This window comes from Oncorhynchus tshawytscha, linkage group LG34 (assembly GCF_018296145.1).
Source record: "Oncorhynchus tshawytscha isolate Ot180627B linkage group LG34, Otsh_v2.0, whole genome shotgun sequence".
NCBI classification, from domain to species: domain Eukaryota; kingdom Metazoa; phylum Chordata; class Actinopteri; order Salmoniformes; family Salmonidae; genus Oncorhynchus; species Oncorhynchus tshawytscha.
Genome location: NC_056462.1, coordinates 8888971 through 8907163, shown reverse-complemented (window position 1 = coordinate 8907163; position 18193 = coordinate 8888971). Strand labels below are relative to the sequence as shown.

Sequence of the window (18193 nt, the reverse complement as noted above, 5' to 3'; positions counted from 1 at the left end):
ATCTCACTCCCACTGGTCCAAAATCTTTTCCGGTAGGATTCACAGGGCAAATATTGGAAGTCTCTACCACACCTGTCACTGCAGGTAGGCCCACTTCATCCTGGTCTACGTCGCCACTGCCCACCGATTCCATTTTGAGATCCTCAAGAGAGCAAGAAGACCTAAAGACAAGATCGTGTACTCCGGAGATGGTCTGAACTTAGCACCATTTTTAAGCTTTTGCGTCATCACACCTCCCATGCTGTTCTTTGAAATATGGTTCTGCCTATTACATTACACATCAGACTTTCTATTCATGATCGTGATCTTTCAAGCTCAGAGAAGACGATAGAAAAATTACCCTAAATTACCTAAAGAATAATGGCTGACTAGATCTCAAATCTGTGGAAAGGACGGAAACCTATAGGTTCTAACTTCGAAGGAAGCCAATGAAACTAAGACCACTTTAATTGTAAATGATAAACAAGAAAACAAAAAGTCAACATATCAAAAGGACAACATTAATTTTGATTTATTAACAGATTTGATCACCTATTTATAGTACATAAAGGAACAGGCACCACCTGATTATGTCAAATGTTTTGGGGGAGTGGGTGTATTAAGAAGGACATTATGTTTGTTATGAATAGAACATAGACAAAGAGAAATTCATAGGGGGATTATAGTTACACTTCAATGACAGTATTTTGGCTATGCCAGCACACCAAACAACAAGTCTATCATCTCAGAATGTGAGCACACCCAGATGCTCAACTGAGGGATTCAGTCATCACCAAAAAACCCTATTATCCCAGATCACTTCACATGATAACTATAATATGTCAGCTAAAGAATGGTTCCCAGATATCCCCTGTGTACATCTCAAGCCCCACTGCTACGATTTCTCCCCGTTGTGAATACTCCGATGTCTAATAAGGTTACTCAGGAAGGAGAAGCTCTTGTAACATAGTTTGCACTTGAAGGGCCTCTCCTTGGTGTGAACGGTCTGGTGCCTCTTCACATAAGTCGCCTCAGTGAAGCGCTTCCCACACGTGGGGCAGGCATACGGCTTGTCGGAGTCCGTCCTAATGCTTGACTTCCCATGTTGTGACCCAATGACGTCAGAGGAGGTAGAAGCAGGAGCCACCACCCTCAGGTGGTTAGTCTTTGAGCTCCCTCCTTGACCTCTAGTCATTGTTTGGGTGTTGTTGGGATTGTGTGTTGTGTTATAGGCTAAGTACCTTTTGTGGTGAATGCCCATCCTGACCTTGTCTGTATTGGTGGGGTAACCAGGAGGTAACTGAGGAAGGCTAGACCCAGGTCCGGGTCTTCTATGAACCCATTCACCGGGCATTAGATGAGATTCTGAAGGAGAAGACATACTTCCTGATAGACTACCACCAGGGGGGTCTCCCACCACTCTCCATGAAGGCTGAAGCCCAAGGTGACCTGCTCTGTTCATCATGGATACTATGGTGTTTGTATCATAGGAACAGGAGGGTCTATCTCTATCAGCCCCAGGCCCTGCTTCATCTCTGCACTGAGACTGTGAAGAGAAGGGTCCGGGCTTCAGACTGGATCCCTGACTGGAACCTCTGTCTCTCTGATGACCACCAGGGCTGAGGTTGTTGAGTCCACCTGTCCACTGGTTGTGTTCTGTGTGGTGGAGTCTCTGTCCCTCGTGGTTCGGTCCTGGTTCCGACTTGGGAAGGAAGAGCGACGGCTCCTGATCCAGGGTTCTGATCTGGGGCCAGGGTTTGTGACCAGCTGCTTCAGAGGTCCAGTCTCTCCCACCAGCAACACCGGATAACAGCCGGTCCTCATGGACTGCAGGCTGTAAGCAAAAATGGAAGAGAAAAGCATAAAGTTTCATATACGAACGTTTTTGCTGTACACAATATTATAAAATGTTAACCACAGTCAAGCCCATCTCTAACACTGTGATTTAAGTACCTAACAATATGGAGCCATTGGAGTTTATTATAAAAATTGTCCCTGTGTGTTGATTCAAGAATTAAGTATAATTTTTTGGTTCGACTGACATAAGGGAAACTCAGTCCCTGCAATGATACATACAAAAATAACCAAGTCAGACAGCACAGAGTCAATGTTGTATTTAATTTTAACAAAATGTTCATACACTCACATAACGTGAAGTACAGTAGTTTTATTGCACAAAACGACACGTGACAAGTAGAATAACTCATTATGGTAACATTATGGTTTACCTTTTTGTGTAAATCTGGTACCATTGCATTACACACATCTTCATGTCAAGTAGACATGAATTAAAGCACTATAATTTCCTAATTAAAACACCTGCATCAAACAACAGGACAAGGTTCTCAATTTTCGTCAGTGAAGCATTTTTACATCATCACACCAACCATCACCATATAACCTACTCTGCCTTATCATACTCATTCTTTCCTCAGTTGACCTGAACCAGTTCCCTAATACATCTAAAACACTGGCAGAGTAGATGAAGCACAGACAATGCACTAGCATTGTCGAGGATGAAAGTCAGGAAGTGACTGTGTTGTCGCAGGGTCCATGTTCCAGTTGATAGATCCTATAGAAGGCAGGCTGAAGGCAGCATCTGTTATGGGGTTAACCTGAGGCATCATCAGTCTCTCTGAATCACAACTATAGGAGCAGGACGGAGCATCGCTAGCCGAGTCTGTGTCTGTTCTCTCCCGCGGCATACTGGCACCTCCCCGTCCCTGCGGTCGCAATCTACACCTTGCCCTGCTCTCAGCCAGTCTGTTGTCATGTAGACTAAGTTCAGTTGTTCTTTTGTGTTCAACTGTATGTTTATAGTTGTGGTTAACAGTGTTGTTCCCCAGCCCAGAGTTGAGGACGCTGTCCCATCCACTGACCTCCACTATGTTGCCTCTGGTCCTGCCCTGCTCAGTGATGTCATCCCCTGGGCCCTTGGCTGCACCCATCTGGGTCTGGGAATCCAAGATGGCCGCCCAGTCTCCTCTGTTAGCCTCCAGCCAACCACCTGCAGGAAGAGGTTACAAAATACTTTACAAACATGGCAGAGAGAATTCTACATATAGAGTTCTACATTTTTTTGGTAAATTACCTGGTCAAGTTCATACATTCTTTTTTGAAATGTAAACATAAGTTGTATTGATTTAATTTTATGAATGAATAAAATTAAGAAATAAATGATATCCAGGCGTTCCCATTGAAGATCTATTACTGTATGTAGACTATATGTATTTCACTCTTACCTTGCTCCCCCATCTTTAGTCTACTCAGCAGATCAATGCTCTCTGGTCCGTCTTCTATTGTCTCCTCTTTGACCAGCAGCAGATCAGGCTTCCCATCCTCCATGTCTACTGACTGTAAGAGATACAGAGTGAGAGGATGTTGGATCAAGAAATCTGATATGAGCACCCTGCTATGGAGCATCTTCTGATTGGGCAATGAGGGATTGCTTTGATTACTATGAAAACATGTTAGTTGAGTTGACACTGCAAACGTGTTAGATGATTTGATTACTTAACACTCTAAGGGTTTGATAATTGAAAGACATGGTCCCACACTTTAAGACAGAATTGATCAAGACCATGGGCAGTATCCACAAAGAGTCTCAGAGTAGAAGTGCTGATGGAGGATCAGGTCCCCACCTGTCTACATCAGTGGAGGCTAATTTGAGGATGAAGGGGAGGACCATCCTGCTCAGTGAATTTCATAAAAATAAAAATGGTCAAACATTTAAAAGGTTATTCTTTTTAGATAAAACACTAAATATATTCACGTCACCAAATAATTCATTAAAACACACTGTTTTGCAATGAAGGTCTACAGTAGCCTCAGCAGCACTCTGTAGGGTAGCACCATGATGTAGCCGGAGGACAGCTACTGTCGGTCCTCCTCTTGGTACCTTTACTTCAATACAAAACTTAGGAGGCCCTTGGTTCCCACCCCCTTCCATAGACTTACACAGTAATTATGACAACTTCCGGAGGACGTCCTCCAACCTATCAGAGCTCTTGCAGCATGAACTAACATGTTATCCACCCATTCAAAGGATTAGAGAATCTAGAACTGAAAGCATAAGCTACTGCTAGCTAGCACTGGAGTGCATAAAATGTGGTGAGTAGTTGACTCAAAGAGAGCGAAAGACAATAGTGTAATGATTTTCGACAAATTCATTTCTTCAAAAATTAATTAGTTTCACTTACTTAGCAAATGCAGCTGGTTATTTTAGCCAACAAACACCAGGCTCAAACAGAGGGATACTATGTTAGCTAGCTGGCTATGACTATCTAACACAACACTGGAACTTTTCCAAGTCTAGATAAGTTTTTGGTTTTATAAAACCATTGCCACCGGGGTCTCTGGTGTAACTGCTAAACTGCTTACTGACTATACACTAATGTTACTACATGATTGTAGCGTGTTTATTAACGCATTAGTTCTATTAGCTATGTTGACTAGGATGTTACTTTAGCTAATATGGGGACAACAATGTAGGCTGTGTGTAGCGGTTATGACATGGTTTGGAAAGTTTTCTTTGTCTGGTCACATACAGGTGATGTGTTGTGCATTGAAGTCCACATACGAAAGCAAAAGGTGAGAGGAGGAGAGTTTGAAAGTGAACTGTGTTTACGCGTCATCAGGGGTGTATTCATTTCACAGATTTCTGTTGAAAAACTTTCCTTACACGAAAGCAAGCGAAAAGGGAGGGGGGGGGCGGCACTGACCGCCACTGGTCTACATAGTCTTATTCATTATGATCTAAAAGGCTAAACTGATCATAAATCAGCACTCCTACTCTGAGAGGCTTTGTGGATACAGGCCCTGACCTAATACCATACAGACAGCAGTTTACAGTTGGCTCACCTCAGTGAGACTGTGTGTGGTCCTGTGCTGCTCAGCTGGTTCCTCTGTGGGTTCAGGAGGAGGTGTAGTCTGGTTGTCCTCCATGACCATGGTCCCATCAGCATTCCCCAGACACTCCTCACACCCCTCCTCCTTCACCAACAGCAACTCTGGACCCTCCTCCTCCTGGAACAGATTACACAGACATACACTCCCTCAGGTACATACATACACATAGATAATAAAACACACTTTAAAAATAGTTTATTTTATCCCTTTTTTCTCTCCAATGTTGTGGTATCCAATTGGTAGTTACAGTCTTGTCTCATCACTGCAACTCCCGTACGGACTCGGTAGAGGCGAAGGTCGAGAGCCGTGCGTCCCCCGAAACACAACCCAACCAAGCCGCACTGCTTCTTGACACAATGCCCACTTAACCTGGAAGCCAGCCGCACCAATATGTCGGAGGAAATACCGTACACCTCAAATAAAATAACATTTTATTGGTCACATACACATGGTTAGCAGATGTTAATGGGAGTGTAGCGAAATGCTTGTGCTTCTAGTTTCGACAGTGCAGTAATATCTAAGAAGTAATCTAACAATTCCCCAACAAGTACCTAATACACACAAATCTAAAGGGATGAATGAGAATATATAAGTATATGGATGAGCGATGGCCGAGCGGCATAGGCAAGATGCAGTAGATGGTATAAAATACAGAATATACATGTGATATGACTTCTAGGAAGATTTTAACCCACTTAACCCCAACACTTCTTCAAGTTTTCACCATCATTTTAAAGCCATAGTTATATTGTTGCTTTCACCAAGTCATTTCTGAAGATTTTTATTTATTTCATGTTATTACTGATTAATTTTAAACCTGTTAAACTCTGAGCGATTGTTTTGGGGCCTGTACAGGGCCCGGTGAGTGTGGGGGTCAAACATGTATTTTTATCTGAAAATAGAAAGTGACATATAATTTGAAAGCTACAGGCCTTGTCTGTTTTGAAATTTAACTCAAATCTTACTGCTGGCAATAGCATAAGAATCTCCCCCCATAAAGTCCATAAATCATGGGCTATGGACATATTCATAGAGTATGCAGTGTAGCTCAAGTTACCAAAAGTGTAAATATTTAGTATGAATGGAAAGGGTACACCCTGATGGTCATTGTAAAGCAATGCATTTCCTTCACCATCTACATTACCTTGTATGCATCCTCCACATGCTCTGTTTAGCTTGCTCATCGTTTACATAAGTATTCAGACCCTTTGCTATGAGACTCGAAATTGAGCTTAGGTGCATCGTGTTTCCATTGATCATCTTTGATGTTTCTACAACTTGATTGGAGTCTACCTGTGGTAAATTCAATTGATTGGACATGATTTGGAAAGGCACACACCTGTCTATATAAGGTCCCACAGTTGACAGTGCATGTCAGAGCAAAAACCAAGCCATGAGGTCAAAGAATCGTCTGTAGAGCTCCGAGACAGGATTGTGTTGAAGCACAGATCAGATCGGAAGCCAATCCTCAGTAAAAAGGCACATGACATCCCGCTTGGAGTGTTCCAAAAGGCACCTAAAGGATTCTCAGACCATGAGAAACAAGATACTCTGGTCTGATAAAACCAATATTAAATGATTTGCCCTTAATGCCAATCGTCATGTCTGGAGGCACCATCCCTATGATGAAGCCTGGTGGTGGCAACATCATGCTGTGGGGATATTTTTCAGCGGCAGAGACTGGGAGACTAGTCAGGATCGAGGCAAAGATAAACGGAGCAAAGTACAGAGTGGCCCAGCCAAAGCCCGGACTTGAACCCGATCTAACATTTCTAGAGAGATCTGAAAATAGCTGTGCAGTGACGTTCCCCATCCAACCTGACAGAGCTTGAGAGGATCTGCAGAGAAAAATGGGATAAACTCCCCAAATACATGTGTGCCAAGCTTGTAGCGTCAAACCCAAGAAGACTCGAGGCTGTCATCGCTGCCAAAGGTGCTTCAGCAAAGTACTGAGTAAAGAGCCTGAATACTTATGTAAATGTGATATCAATTTCAATGATTTGTTTATTTTTTGCAAACATTTCTAACAACCTGTTTTTGTTTTGTCATTATGGGGTATTGTGTGTAGATTAATGAAGGGGGAAAAAACTATTTAATACATTTTATAATAAGGCTGTAACGTAACAAAATGTAGAAAAAGTCAAAGGGTCTGAATATTTTCCGAATGCACTGTATATCATTCTTGTAAGACGAGAAATTAAGGTATGACATTTTGCACAAGCCATTCACTTTCAAAATGTCTGTGTTCCAATGGGAATTTGTGAATGTTTAGAGCACCAGCATTAGGTCAAAGATCCGATTTTAAAAAATTAAAAAAAATTGGGGGGGGGGTGGCAGTAACTGGTGTAAATTTCAGTTTTTGTGGTCTGCTGTATCTTGGACTCTGTAGTAGTCCTATTGTTTCTGACACCTTGATCTTAATCCCACAGTTCTTACCTTTCCATCTCTGCAGTGAAAGAACAAGACAGATCAGCAATGCCAGTGTCTAAAGCATCACCATCACCAAAATAATAAACTGTCCTCTGGCTCTGGTGAAATACCGGTAATTACTCTGAGCTGGGGGCAGGAGGACAGCCCAGTCTCCCCAGACCCAGTCTCTCAGTGTGTAAGATCCTTTGTGTTGCAATTAAATTCTGTCTCTGACTTGAGGACAGCGTTCGGCTTCCACTGACCTCTGTGATGCTGTGTTGGGTCCTGGGCAGGGGTGCGGCGGAGATTAGGTCCTCCATGGCTTCAGGGGGCGCTCCAGCCTCTCCAGTCTGGACGTCTCTTTTGTGTCTTGGGTCCTCCTCTCCTTCCGGCCTCTCCTGCAGAACCACAGGACCTGCAGCCCCTGCAGACTGACACAAGAAGAAAGGAGGTTATTCCGGTACATAAATAGAATTGGATAACAATGTCGTATAGAAGTCTTACAAGCTCCCCTATGGATGATAACTTAGGATGTACATGGAAGCTAATGAATAGCCGAGGGGAGACTTCCTGAAATAAATTAGACATATTTGATGTACTGTAATTTTTTATGTTACACTATGACACTAACCTCTATCACGACAACATGCTGGGTTGAGGTTCCACTCCCCTCATCAACAGTGATTGGTTGGTCATCTCTCCACGTATTGTGTCCTGCTGGCTTTGCAAAGGTCCTGTGGCCTCCTGTGAGATGTCCTTCACCTAAGAGAGTGATTGGGGGGAAAAGGGGTGGATAAGTTAGGTACTGTCAATGCTCAACTCTATATTGTACACTATCGACATTAACCACGTTTCCATCCACAGTTTTCATACAAGTAAAGTCATACCGCAAGGTTCCACAACTGGTGGCTAGTGGGCCAAATTTGGCTTTGGTTTTGTGGCCCTTAAAGTTTTCTGAGCAAATTTTTTATATTTTTTCCATTGTTGACATAAGACTAAAAACACAAGGAAATCAGTTCTAATTTATTTTAATTTAAGAAAACTGTTCCCATGTATTCCCATGAAGAATAGAGAGACAGGCGATCGTATACGTAAGCCAGGTTTAAAATGATTATGTTTTAGTCAAACATTATATCTGTTTGTGCTTCTTGCGGTTCATTTGCAGTCTCCAATTATTTGTAATTATTTTTTGGTCTCCTGACCACCCGCTCAATGAAAAAAATAAACAAATCGGGCTGTGGCTGAATCTAGTTGATGATCCCTGTCATCCCATATAAAAAGAAATAATGACAGCTGTGATGAAAACAGGAAGTTTCTGTACAATTTTTAAAATGCTGATAGATCATTTGTTTGCTCGACATGGTGGGATCTTTGTGTGTTGGTAAAATTAATTATGCAAGAAATGGTGGGGGAAATATTGATATAACCAATCACGTGATTATATGGTGTGTGGCCCTCCCACTATGACTCGGGAAACCATGCAGTTTATTAGGCTACAGATGAAATAAATTATGATGAACTTCATAGGGTGGTGAAAGAGGATGGTGATCTTGATGCTCATTTCCAATAAATATCGAGGGTCTTATTCTGGTGACATGATGATCGATGCTGGACTGCCGTTTGACAAATAAAATGATTCCCGCTTTTATCCATAATAATCTCATTATGTAGACCAGCCTACCCTCACTGTATCTGAGAGCTGTTGGATAGAGCACACGTACCAAGACCAGAGTAGGTACATTTGCTATTTAACGCAACAGTTGTGACAAAACTACCCGTGGAGTCGAAAATGTGATGGAAACACATTAACCTTTTATTCGGTTCATAAAAACTTAAACTAGAAAGTAAATTGTGTGCGCACTAAGTCATCACGCACTGATTCTTATCCACGAGTCAAATTTCGTAATAGTCGCATGAAAAACGGTCGCCAATTGGATGGAAACCTAGCTAGTAAAATGTATTATGCTAGCAGTGGTGGAAAAAGTACTCAATTGTTATACTTGAGTAAAAGTAAAGATAACTTAATAGAAAATGACTCAAGTAAAAGTCACCCAGTGAAATACTTGAGTAAAAGTCTAAAAGTGTCAGGTTTTGGTACACTCACCAAAAATATAAATGCAACATGTAAAGAGTTGGTCCCATGTTTCATGGGCTGACATAAAAAAATCCCAGAAATGCTTCATATGCACAAAAAAAGTATTTATCTCAAATGTGTTGATTAGCTAAAATTGTCTGTGGTGATATTCGTACTTGCAACCTTTACGTTGCAAGACGTTTGCATTATACACCCACCCTACTTTTGTTTTTGCCTTAAGTAACCATCTGTCTTATGTAAATGTAACAGATCATACTGTATTAAACAAAAACAAATGCAACATGTAAAGTGTTGCTCCCATGTTTAAAAAGCTGAAATAAAGGATCCAAGAAACGTTCCATATGCAAAAAAAGCTTATTTCTCAATTTTTGCACACACATTTATTTACATCCCTGTTAGTTAGCATTTCTCCTTTGCCAAGATAATCCATGCAACTGACAGGTGTGGCATATCAAGAAGCTGATTAAACAGCATGACCATTACACAGGTGCACCTAATGCTGGGGACATTAAAAGGCCACTAAAATATGCAGTTTTGTCACAACACAATGCCACAGATGTCTCAAGTTTTCAGGCAGTGTGCAATTTGTATGCTTACTGCAGGAATGTCCACCAGAGCCACCAGAGAATTGAATGTTAATTTCTCTACCATAAGCTGTCCTCCAATGACATTTTAGAGAATTTGGAAGTATGTCCAACCGGCCTCACAACCGAAGACCATGTGTAACCACGCCAGCACAGGACCTCCACATCCGGCTTCTTCACCTGCGGGATGGTTTCTTCACAAACTGTTAGAAACCATCTCAGGGAAGCTCATATGTGTGCTCGTCATCCTCACCAGGGTCTTGACCTGACTGCAGTTAGGCATTGTAACAGACGTCAGTGGGCAAATGCACACCTGCACGCTGTAGAAGTGTGCGCCTCAAGGATGAATCCCAGTTTCAACTGTACCGGGCAGATGACTGACAGAATGTATGATGTCCTGCTGGCAAGTGCTTTGCTGATGTCAACGTTGTGAACAGAGTGCCCCATGGTGGTGCATGTTTTTTTTCTCCCCCTAGCACTACACAGCTGATTTAAATACCCAACTCATCATCAAGCATTGACTATTTGAATCAGCTGTTTAGGGCTAGGGCAAAAAAAACTAAACATGCACCCACAGGGCCCCAGAACCGAGTTTGTGAAACCCTGGGCTGCACCCGCCAAGAGTAGGCACATTTGCTATTTAATGCAAGTACATTTTGTGTGTACCATATCATCACACACTGATTTTTATCAGCAAGAAGTCCATTTGGTGGAAACATAACAGTAGCTACATTTCCATTCAATTGGTTTAAGATTTTCATACAAATATTCTGGAGTCCGCAAAAAGTAAATGCGTATTTTCCCACCAGTGGAATGTTTCCACCAAATGATCTTGTCGTGGATACAAATCTGTGCGTAATAAGTGCACACAATGTACTTTTTCACAAGTTTAAGTTTTCATGTACTGAATAAATCAAATCAAATCAAAATCAAATTTTATTTGTCACATACACATGGTTAGCAGATGTTAATGCGAGTGTAGTGAAATGCTTGTGCATCTAGTTCCGACAATGCAGTAATAACGAACAAGTAATCTAACTAACAATTCCAAAAAAACTACTGTCTTATACACAGTGTAAGGGGATAAAGAATATGTACATAAGGATATATGAATGAGTGATGGTACAGAGCAGCATAGGCAAGATACAGTAGATGATATCGAGTACAGTATATACATATGAGATGAGTATGTAAACCAAGTGGCATAGTTAAAGTGGCTAGTGATACATGTATTACATAAGGATGCAGTCGATGATATAGAGTACAGTATCTACGTATGCATATGAGATGAATAATGTAGGGTAAGTAACATTATATAAGGTAGCATTGTTTAAAGTGGCTAGTGATATATTTACATCATTTCCCATCAATTCCCATTATTAAAGTGGCTGGAGTAGAGTCAGTGTCATTGACAGTGTGTTGGCAGTAGCCACTCAATGTTAGTGGTGGCTGTTTAACAGTCTGATGGCCTTGAGATAGAAGCTGTTTTTCAGTCTCTCGGTCCCAGCTTTGATGCACCTGTACTGACCTCGCCTTCTGGATGACAGCGGGGTGAACAGGCAGTGGCTCGGGTGGTTGATGTCCTTGATGATCTTTATGGCCTTCCTGTAGCATCGGGTGGTGTAGGTGTCCTGGAGGGCAGGTAGTTTGCCCCCGGTGATGCGTTGTGCAGACCTCACTACCCTCTGGAGAGCCTTACGGTTGAGGGCGGTGCAGTTGCCATACCAGGTGGTGATACAGCCCGCCAGGATGCTCTCGATTGTGCATCTGTAGAAGTTTGTGAGTGCTTTTGGTGACAAGCCAAATTTCTTCAGCCTCCTGAAGAGCCTCCTCCGATGCTGTCTGTTTGGACCAATTCAGTTGTCTGTGATGTGTGAGGAACTTAAAACTTGCTACCCTCTCCACTACTGTTCCATCGATGTGGATGGGGGTGTTCCTCTGCTGTTTCCTGAAGTCCACAATCATCTCCTTAGTTTTGTTGACGTTGAGTGTGAGGTTATTTTCCTGACACCACACTCCGAGGGCCCTCACCTCCTCCCTGTAGGCCGTCTCGTCGTTGTTGGTAATCAAGCCTACCACTGTTGTGTCGTCCGCAAACTTGATGATTGAGTTGGAGGCGTGCATGGCCACGCAGTCGTGGGTGAAAAGGGAGTACAGGAGAGGGCTCAGAACGCACCCTTGTGGGGCCCCAGTGTTGAGGATCAGCGGGGAGGAGATGTTGTTGCCTACCCTCACCACCTGGGGGCGGCCCGTCAGGAAGTCCAGAACCCAGTTGCACAGGGCGGAGCTTGATGACGAGCTTGGAGGGTACTATGGTGTTGAATGCCGAGCTGTAGTCGATGAACAGCATTCTCACATAGGTATTCCTCTTGTCCAGATGGGTTAGGGCAGTGTGCAGTGTGGTTGAGATTGCATCGTCTGTGGACCTATTTGGGCGGTAAGCAAATTGGAGTGGGTCTAGGGTGTCAGGTAGGGTGGAGGTGATATGGTCCTTGACTAGTCTCTCAAAGCACTTCATGATGACGGATGTGAGTGCTACGGGCGGTAGTCGTTTAGCTCAGTTACCTTAGCTTTCTTGGGAACAGGAACAATGGTGGCCCTCTTGAAGCATGTGGGAACAGCAGACTGGTATAGGGATTGATTGAATATGTCCGTAAACACACCGGCCAGCTGGTCTGCGCATGCTCTGAGGGCGCGGCTGGGGATGCCGTCTGGGCCTGCAGCCTTGCGAGGGTTAACACGTTTAAATGTCTTACTCACTTCGGCTGCAGTGAAGGAGAGACCGCATGTTTTCGTTGCAGGCCGTGTCAGTGGCACTGTATTGTCCTCAAAGCGGGCAAAAAGTTATTTAGTCTGCCTGGGAGCAAGACATCCTGGTCCGTGACTGGGCTGGGTTTCTTCCTGTAGTCCGTGATTGACTGTAGACCCTGCCACATGCCTCTTGTGTCTGAGCCGTTGAATTGAGATTCTACTTTGTCTCTGTACTGGCGCTTAGCTTGTTTGATAGCCTTGCGGAGGGAATAGCTGCACTGTTTGTATTCAGTCATGTTACCAGACACCTTGCCCTGATTAAAAGCAGTGGTTCGTGCCTTCAGTTTCACACGAATGCTGCCATCAATCCAAGGTTTCTGGTTAGGGAATGTTTTAATCGTTGCTATGGGAACGACATCTTAAACGCACGTTCTAATGAACTCGCACACCGAATCAGCGTATTCGTCAATGTTGTTGTCTGACGCAATACGAAACATCTCCCAGTCCACGTGATGGAAGCAGTCTTGGAGTGTGGATTCAGCTTGGTCGGACCAGCGTTGGACAGACCTCAGCGTGGGAGCCTCTTGTTTTAGTTTCTGTCTGTAGGCAGGGATCAACAAAATGGAGTCGTGGTCAGCTTTTCCGAAAGGGGGCGGGGCAGGGCCTTATATGCGTCGCGGAAGTTAGAGTAACAATGATCCAGGGTCTTTCCACCCCTGGTTGCGCAATCGATATGCTGATAAAATTTAGGGAGTCTTGTTTTCAGATTAGCCTTGTTAAAATCCCCAGCTACAATGAATGCAGCCTCCGGATAAATCGTTTCCAGTTTGCAGAGAGTTAAATAAAGTTCGTTCAGAGCCATCGATGTGTCTGCTTGGGGGATATATACGGCTGTGATTATAATCGAAGAGAATTCTCTTGGTAGATAATGCGGTCTACATTTGATTGTGAGGAATTCTAAATCAGGTGAACAGAAGGATTTGAGTTCCTGTATGTTTCTGTCATCACACCATGTCACGTTCGTCATAAGGCATACGCCCCCGCCCCTCTTCTTACCAGAAAGATGTTCGTTTCTGTCAGCGCGATGCGTGGAGAAACCCGCTGGCTGCACCGCTTCGGATAGCGTCTCTCCGGTTAGCCATGTTTCCGTGAAGCAGAGAACGTTGCAGTCTCTGATGTCCCTCTGGAATGCTACCCTTGCTCGGATTTCATCAACCTTGTTGTCAAGAGACTGGACATTGGCGAGAAGAATGCTAGGGAGAGGTGCACGATGTGCCCGTCTCCGGAGTCTGACCAGAAGACCGCTTCGTTTCCCTCTTTTTCTGAGTCGTTTTTTGGGTCGCTGCATGTAATCCACTCCGTTACACTGGTTGTAAGGCAGAACACAGGATCCGCATCGCGAAAAACATATTCTTGGTCGTACTGATGGTGAGTTGACGCTGATCTTATATTCAGTAGTTCTTCTCGGCTGTATGTAATGAAACCTAAGATGACCTGGGGTACTAGTGTAAGAAATAACACGTAAAAAAACAAAAAACTGCATAGTTTCCTAGGAACGCGAAGCGAGGCGGCCATCTCTGTCGGCGCCGGAAGTAATCCGGAAATCTAACGTTAAATATGTTTACATCACATTTTCAACTCTACCAATAGTTTTGTCACAGAAACTGTTGCTTTAAATAGTACATTTGCCTACTCTGGTCTTGGTACGTGCGCTCTAGCCAACACAGATATAGTGCGAGAATATTTGTATTTGTCAAACAGCAGGCAAGCATCGATCATCACGTCACCAGAATAAGACCCTCGATATTTACTGTAAAGCAGCATCAAGCTCATCACCGTGCACTTTCACCACCCAGTGAATTTATTTCATCTGTGGCCTAATAAACTGCATGGTTTCCTGAGTTCTAGTGGGAGAACCACACCATATCCTTGCGTGACTCCAAGTTTACTTGGATATGATGGTATATTATGATTTTATTATATATTATTATATCAATATCTGCGCATAATTAACTTTATCGACACAAAAAGATCCCACCATGTCAAACGAACAAATTATCTGTTGGCATTTATATAATTGTTCCGACACTTCATGTTTCCATCACAGAAGTCATTGTTTTTTATTTTTAATATATGGTAGACATGACTTTACTCTCATAAAAACTGGATGCAAACAATATCGTGTTGGGAAAATGCGCATATTTTCTTTATGTCTATTTTTGAATATTTGCATAAAAATCTGTCGCTAATTGGATGGAAACCGTGTCTACAATTGACAAGGATGTAAGGTATCACTTATAACTTCTTGGTATACTATTTATTCATTGATTATGTTCCATGCATCCCATTATTTAAAGTGGGTGTGATTATTGGAATTTCAGGGGAACGGGGAGACCGCTCCCTGCAAAATGTACCTCTTGCCATTCCTCTGTATCGGTCGAGGACACTACTGGGACGACTGGCGAGCACGCGCTCCTGCGTTGTCTTCTCTGCGCGCTCCCGTGCCACATTCATTTCCAGTATATGTAGTTTCCTCCGCAATGCCCTGTTTTCTTTCTGGCTTTGAGTTATTTCCAAACGAAAAACCGCATAGTCGTCGTCTATGAGTTTACATATATCTGCCACGGCTGAATTCGCTAGCATCTCCATGATGGAGGCTATTTGAGTGTGAAAAACCATAAAGTTAGCCATTGTTAGCAGCTAGCTAGTGTATAACGTATATCAGTCCTGTCTCCAACGCGAATTAAAGACTACATGGGGTAAGCATGTGAAGCTGTGCAGTTAAATTAATCATATCTTCAGTTCCATGGAGTTTAATAAAGGTCTAAAGAACAACAATAAAACCGCTAACATGGGAAATTGTTCTTGGTCATTATTTACTACCGTTAATACTGAAGAGAAAGGATGTTATTGGGTGGCGTCATAGGTCAGAGGGCGTGACTAAATAAGACGTATGTGCGCTGTTCTTATCTCGGGTTCAACACAACTGGGATCTCAAAAAAATACGAGGTCAAATCATGACGTCAGTGATTTTCATGTAGGAAAGTCGGAGCCATAGAAAGTGGGCCGAGTTCACGAGTTGGAATTCGGAGTTGGATGAACGTTCGAACCGATTTTTCCCAGTCAGGCTCGTTTTTTCGAATGGGCCAGTTGTTTTGAACGCGTTAAAATCGGGGTTCCCAGTTTTGAACGCGGCATAAGAACCACTGTACTGCTTATTTCATTCAGAGAGGACGAGGCGAAGCGAGAGGTTTTACTCCACCCAAAATCTGTCCACGAAAATAAGCCCATGAAGTGAGGAATTTTTGTATGGTGGTCAATCAGTCGAACTTGGTCAACAACAATGTAATTTCTAATGTGCTACATGAGACTTATTTGATCTATCTGATTGAATAGAAGTAATGTTTAGGACTGTTAGGTTGTTATGAATGCTCTGATATAAGTAGACGCACATGGCATTTAGGCAACTTTGAATACTTTATATCAGAGTTGTGGCTGTTGTCATAGAGATAGAGGACTCATGGATATAACCGGTTTTACTATGAACATTGCCATTGAGGGCGTTCACAATTTTAAAGTAATCAACTGGGTTGGGAGCAATCAGCTAATAAAGACATTTACTACTTTAAAATGGAGATAGCGCTGGTCAGGCTGTCACAGATACAAGGAGGAGTATCTATCTCCTACCCTATCTTGCTCTATGGCATGTTGTTCACAAGCCTATCTTTCCTCTCATTGGCTGGAATAGTCCCACCGGATCTCGCCTCCTCCTGGCTGCCTTCCACCTTTGAGGACATGTATTTCTATTGTTAAAGTGGTCACTTGCCTATATTGTCAATATAATAGATAATCTTTGTTAAATTACACCAGAGATGGAAGAGAAAGCAGACATCCGACTCAGTCATGCCTAGGTGGGATACAGCTAACCGTTTTCCTAAACATAACCTAATTCTTCTGCTACGTTAATTATCCTAACTTTCTGCATAAGTTCTCCTAAACCTGCTACGAAAAGTACATTTTGACAAAAGCTGTGCCCCTTCTAGACAATCATCCCACTCCCTCATTGTCAATGTAAGTCAATGAAGTAGGCCAGACCCAGATGCTATCGCATTGGTGTCTATGGGAGCCACCCCATTAAGCCACCCCATTTGTCAAGCATCTTTGATTACACCTCAACCTATTCATGATCAGTATCTTTCAGGCTCAGAGCTGTCTTGCTTAGAAAAAGTACAACAAATGGCATAAAAGAATGGCTTATTAAGGTGTTAAAGAAGAGGGACATTCTATTTGTTATGAGTAGAACATAGACAAAACCAGGGGGGAATATAGTGTTACTCGTCAATGACAGTGTTTCAGCTATGCCAGCACTCCAAACAACAAGTCTATCATGTGAGAATGTGAGCATATCCAGATGCACAACTGAGGGATTTAGTAATCACACAAACCCTCTTAATCCAAGACACTTCACATGATAACTATAAAACTAAAGAATGGTTCCCAGATATCCCGTGTAAAACTTAAGCCACACTGCTACGATTTCTCCCCTTTGTGGACTCCTATGCCTGATAAGGTTACTCAGGTGGAAGGAGAAACTCTTATAATAGTTTTCACTTGAAGGGCCTCTTCTTGGAGTGACCGGTCTGATGCTGCTTCACATATTTCACCTTAGCAAAGCATTTCCCACACGTGGGCAGGTGTACAGCTTGTCAGCGTCCTTGCTAATACTCGGCCTCCCACGTTGTGACCCCAGAGGAGGCAGAAGCAGGAGCCACCTGAGTCTTTGAGCTCCCTCCTTGAACTCTCGCCGTTGTTGTGATTGTGTGCTGTGTTATAGGCCAGGTAACTCCCATCCTGATCCTATCTGTATTCGTGGGGTAACAATGAGGCAGCTGAGGAAGGCTAGACCCAGGTCCAGGCCTTCTATGAACAAAGTCGCCAGGCATTAGATGAGATCCTGAAGGAGAAGACAAACTTGCTGATAGACTACCACCAGGAGGGATCTCCTACCTCACTCTGTGAAGGCTGAAGCCCAGGGTGACCTGCTCTGTTCATTATGGATACTGTGGTGTTTGTATCATAGGAACAGGAGGGTCTATCTCTATCAGGCCCTGCTTCATCCCTGCACTGAGACTGTGAAGAGAAGGGTCTGGGTTGCAGACTGGATCCCTGACTGGAGATGTTTCTTACAGAAGTAATATGAAAAGCATGTGCATAAGCATGGTAGCAATTAAAAGGGGAACAGTTAGTAGCTCATAGGAACATTCTCAGACCAAAGTTGAGGACACAACATTCCACATGACACAATACTGAATCCAAAAATTACACTGTTTTTACATTTACTGCACTTTTCACCGCATTTGTTGATAACGACGTTTGAAAATACTATGGATGCGTTCATTAACATGACAATAATATTCCTGGGAAATGTGGGGTAGGTGCAACATAAGACCAAAAAATGACAAGGTTT

General features: G+C 43.0%; 1 protein-coding gene across 2 annotated transcripts in view; it reads right to left on the bottom strand.

Moving 5' to 3' along the window:
* Window positions 1–429: 429 nt before the first annotated feature.
* Window positions 430–18193, bottom strand: part of LOC112231626 (zinc finger protein 205-like) — a 147622-nt gene continuing 129858 nt past the window's right edge. The window contains exons 1-7 of one of the 2 annotated variants that reach the window (XM_042311881.1): window positions 15141–15644; window positions 7928–8058; window positions 7560–7727; window positions 4840–5004; window positions 3222–3333; window positions 2859–2986; window positions 430–1813 (exon numbers count right to left, since the gene is read on the bottom strand). In XM_042311881.1, coding sequence (XP_042167815.1) covers window positions 875–1813; window positions 2859–2986; window positions 3222–3333; window positions 4840–5004; window positions 7560–7727; window positions 7928–8058; window positions 15141–15417 — 1920 coding nt within the window. In that variant the 5' untranslated portion in view covers window positions 15418–15644 and the 3' untranslated portion in view covers window positions 430–874. Of the gene's footprint in view, window positions 1814–2858; window positions 2987–3221; window positions 3334–4839; window positions 5005–7559; window positions 7728–7927; window positions 8059–15140; window positions 15645–18193 lie in introns of those variants that run through there. The other variant, XM_042311882.1, reaches the window with a different exon arrangement.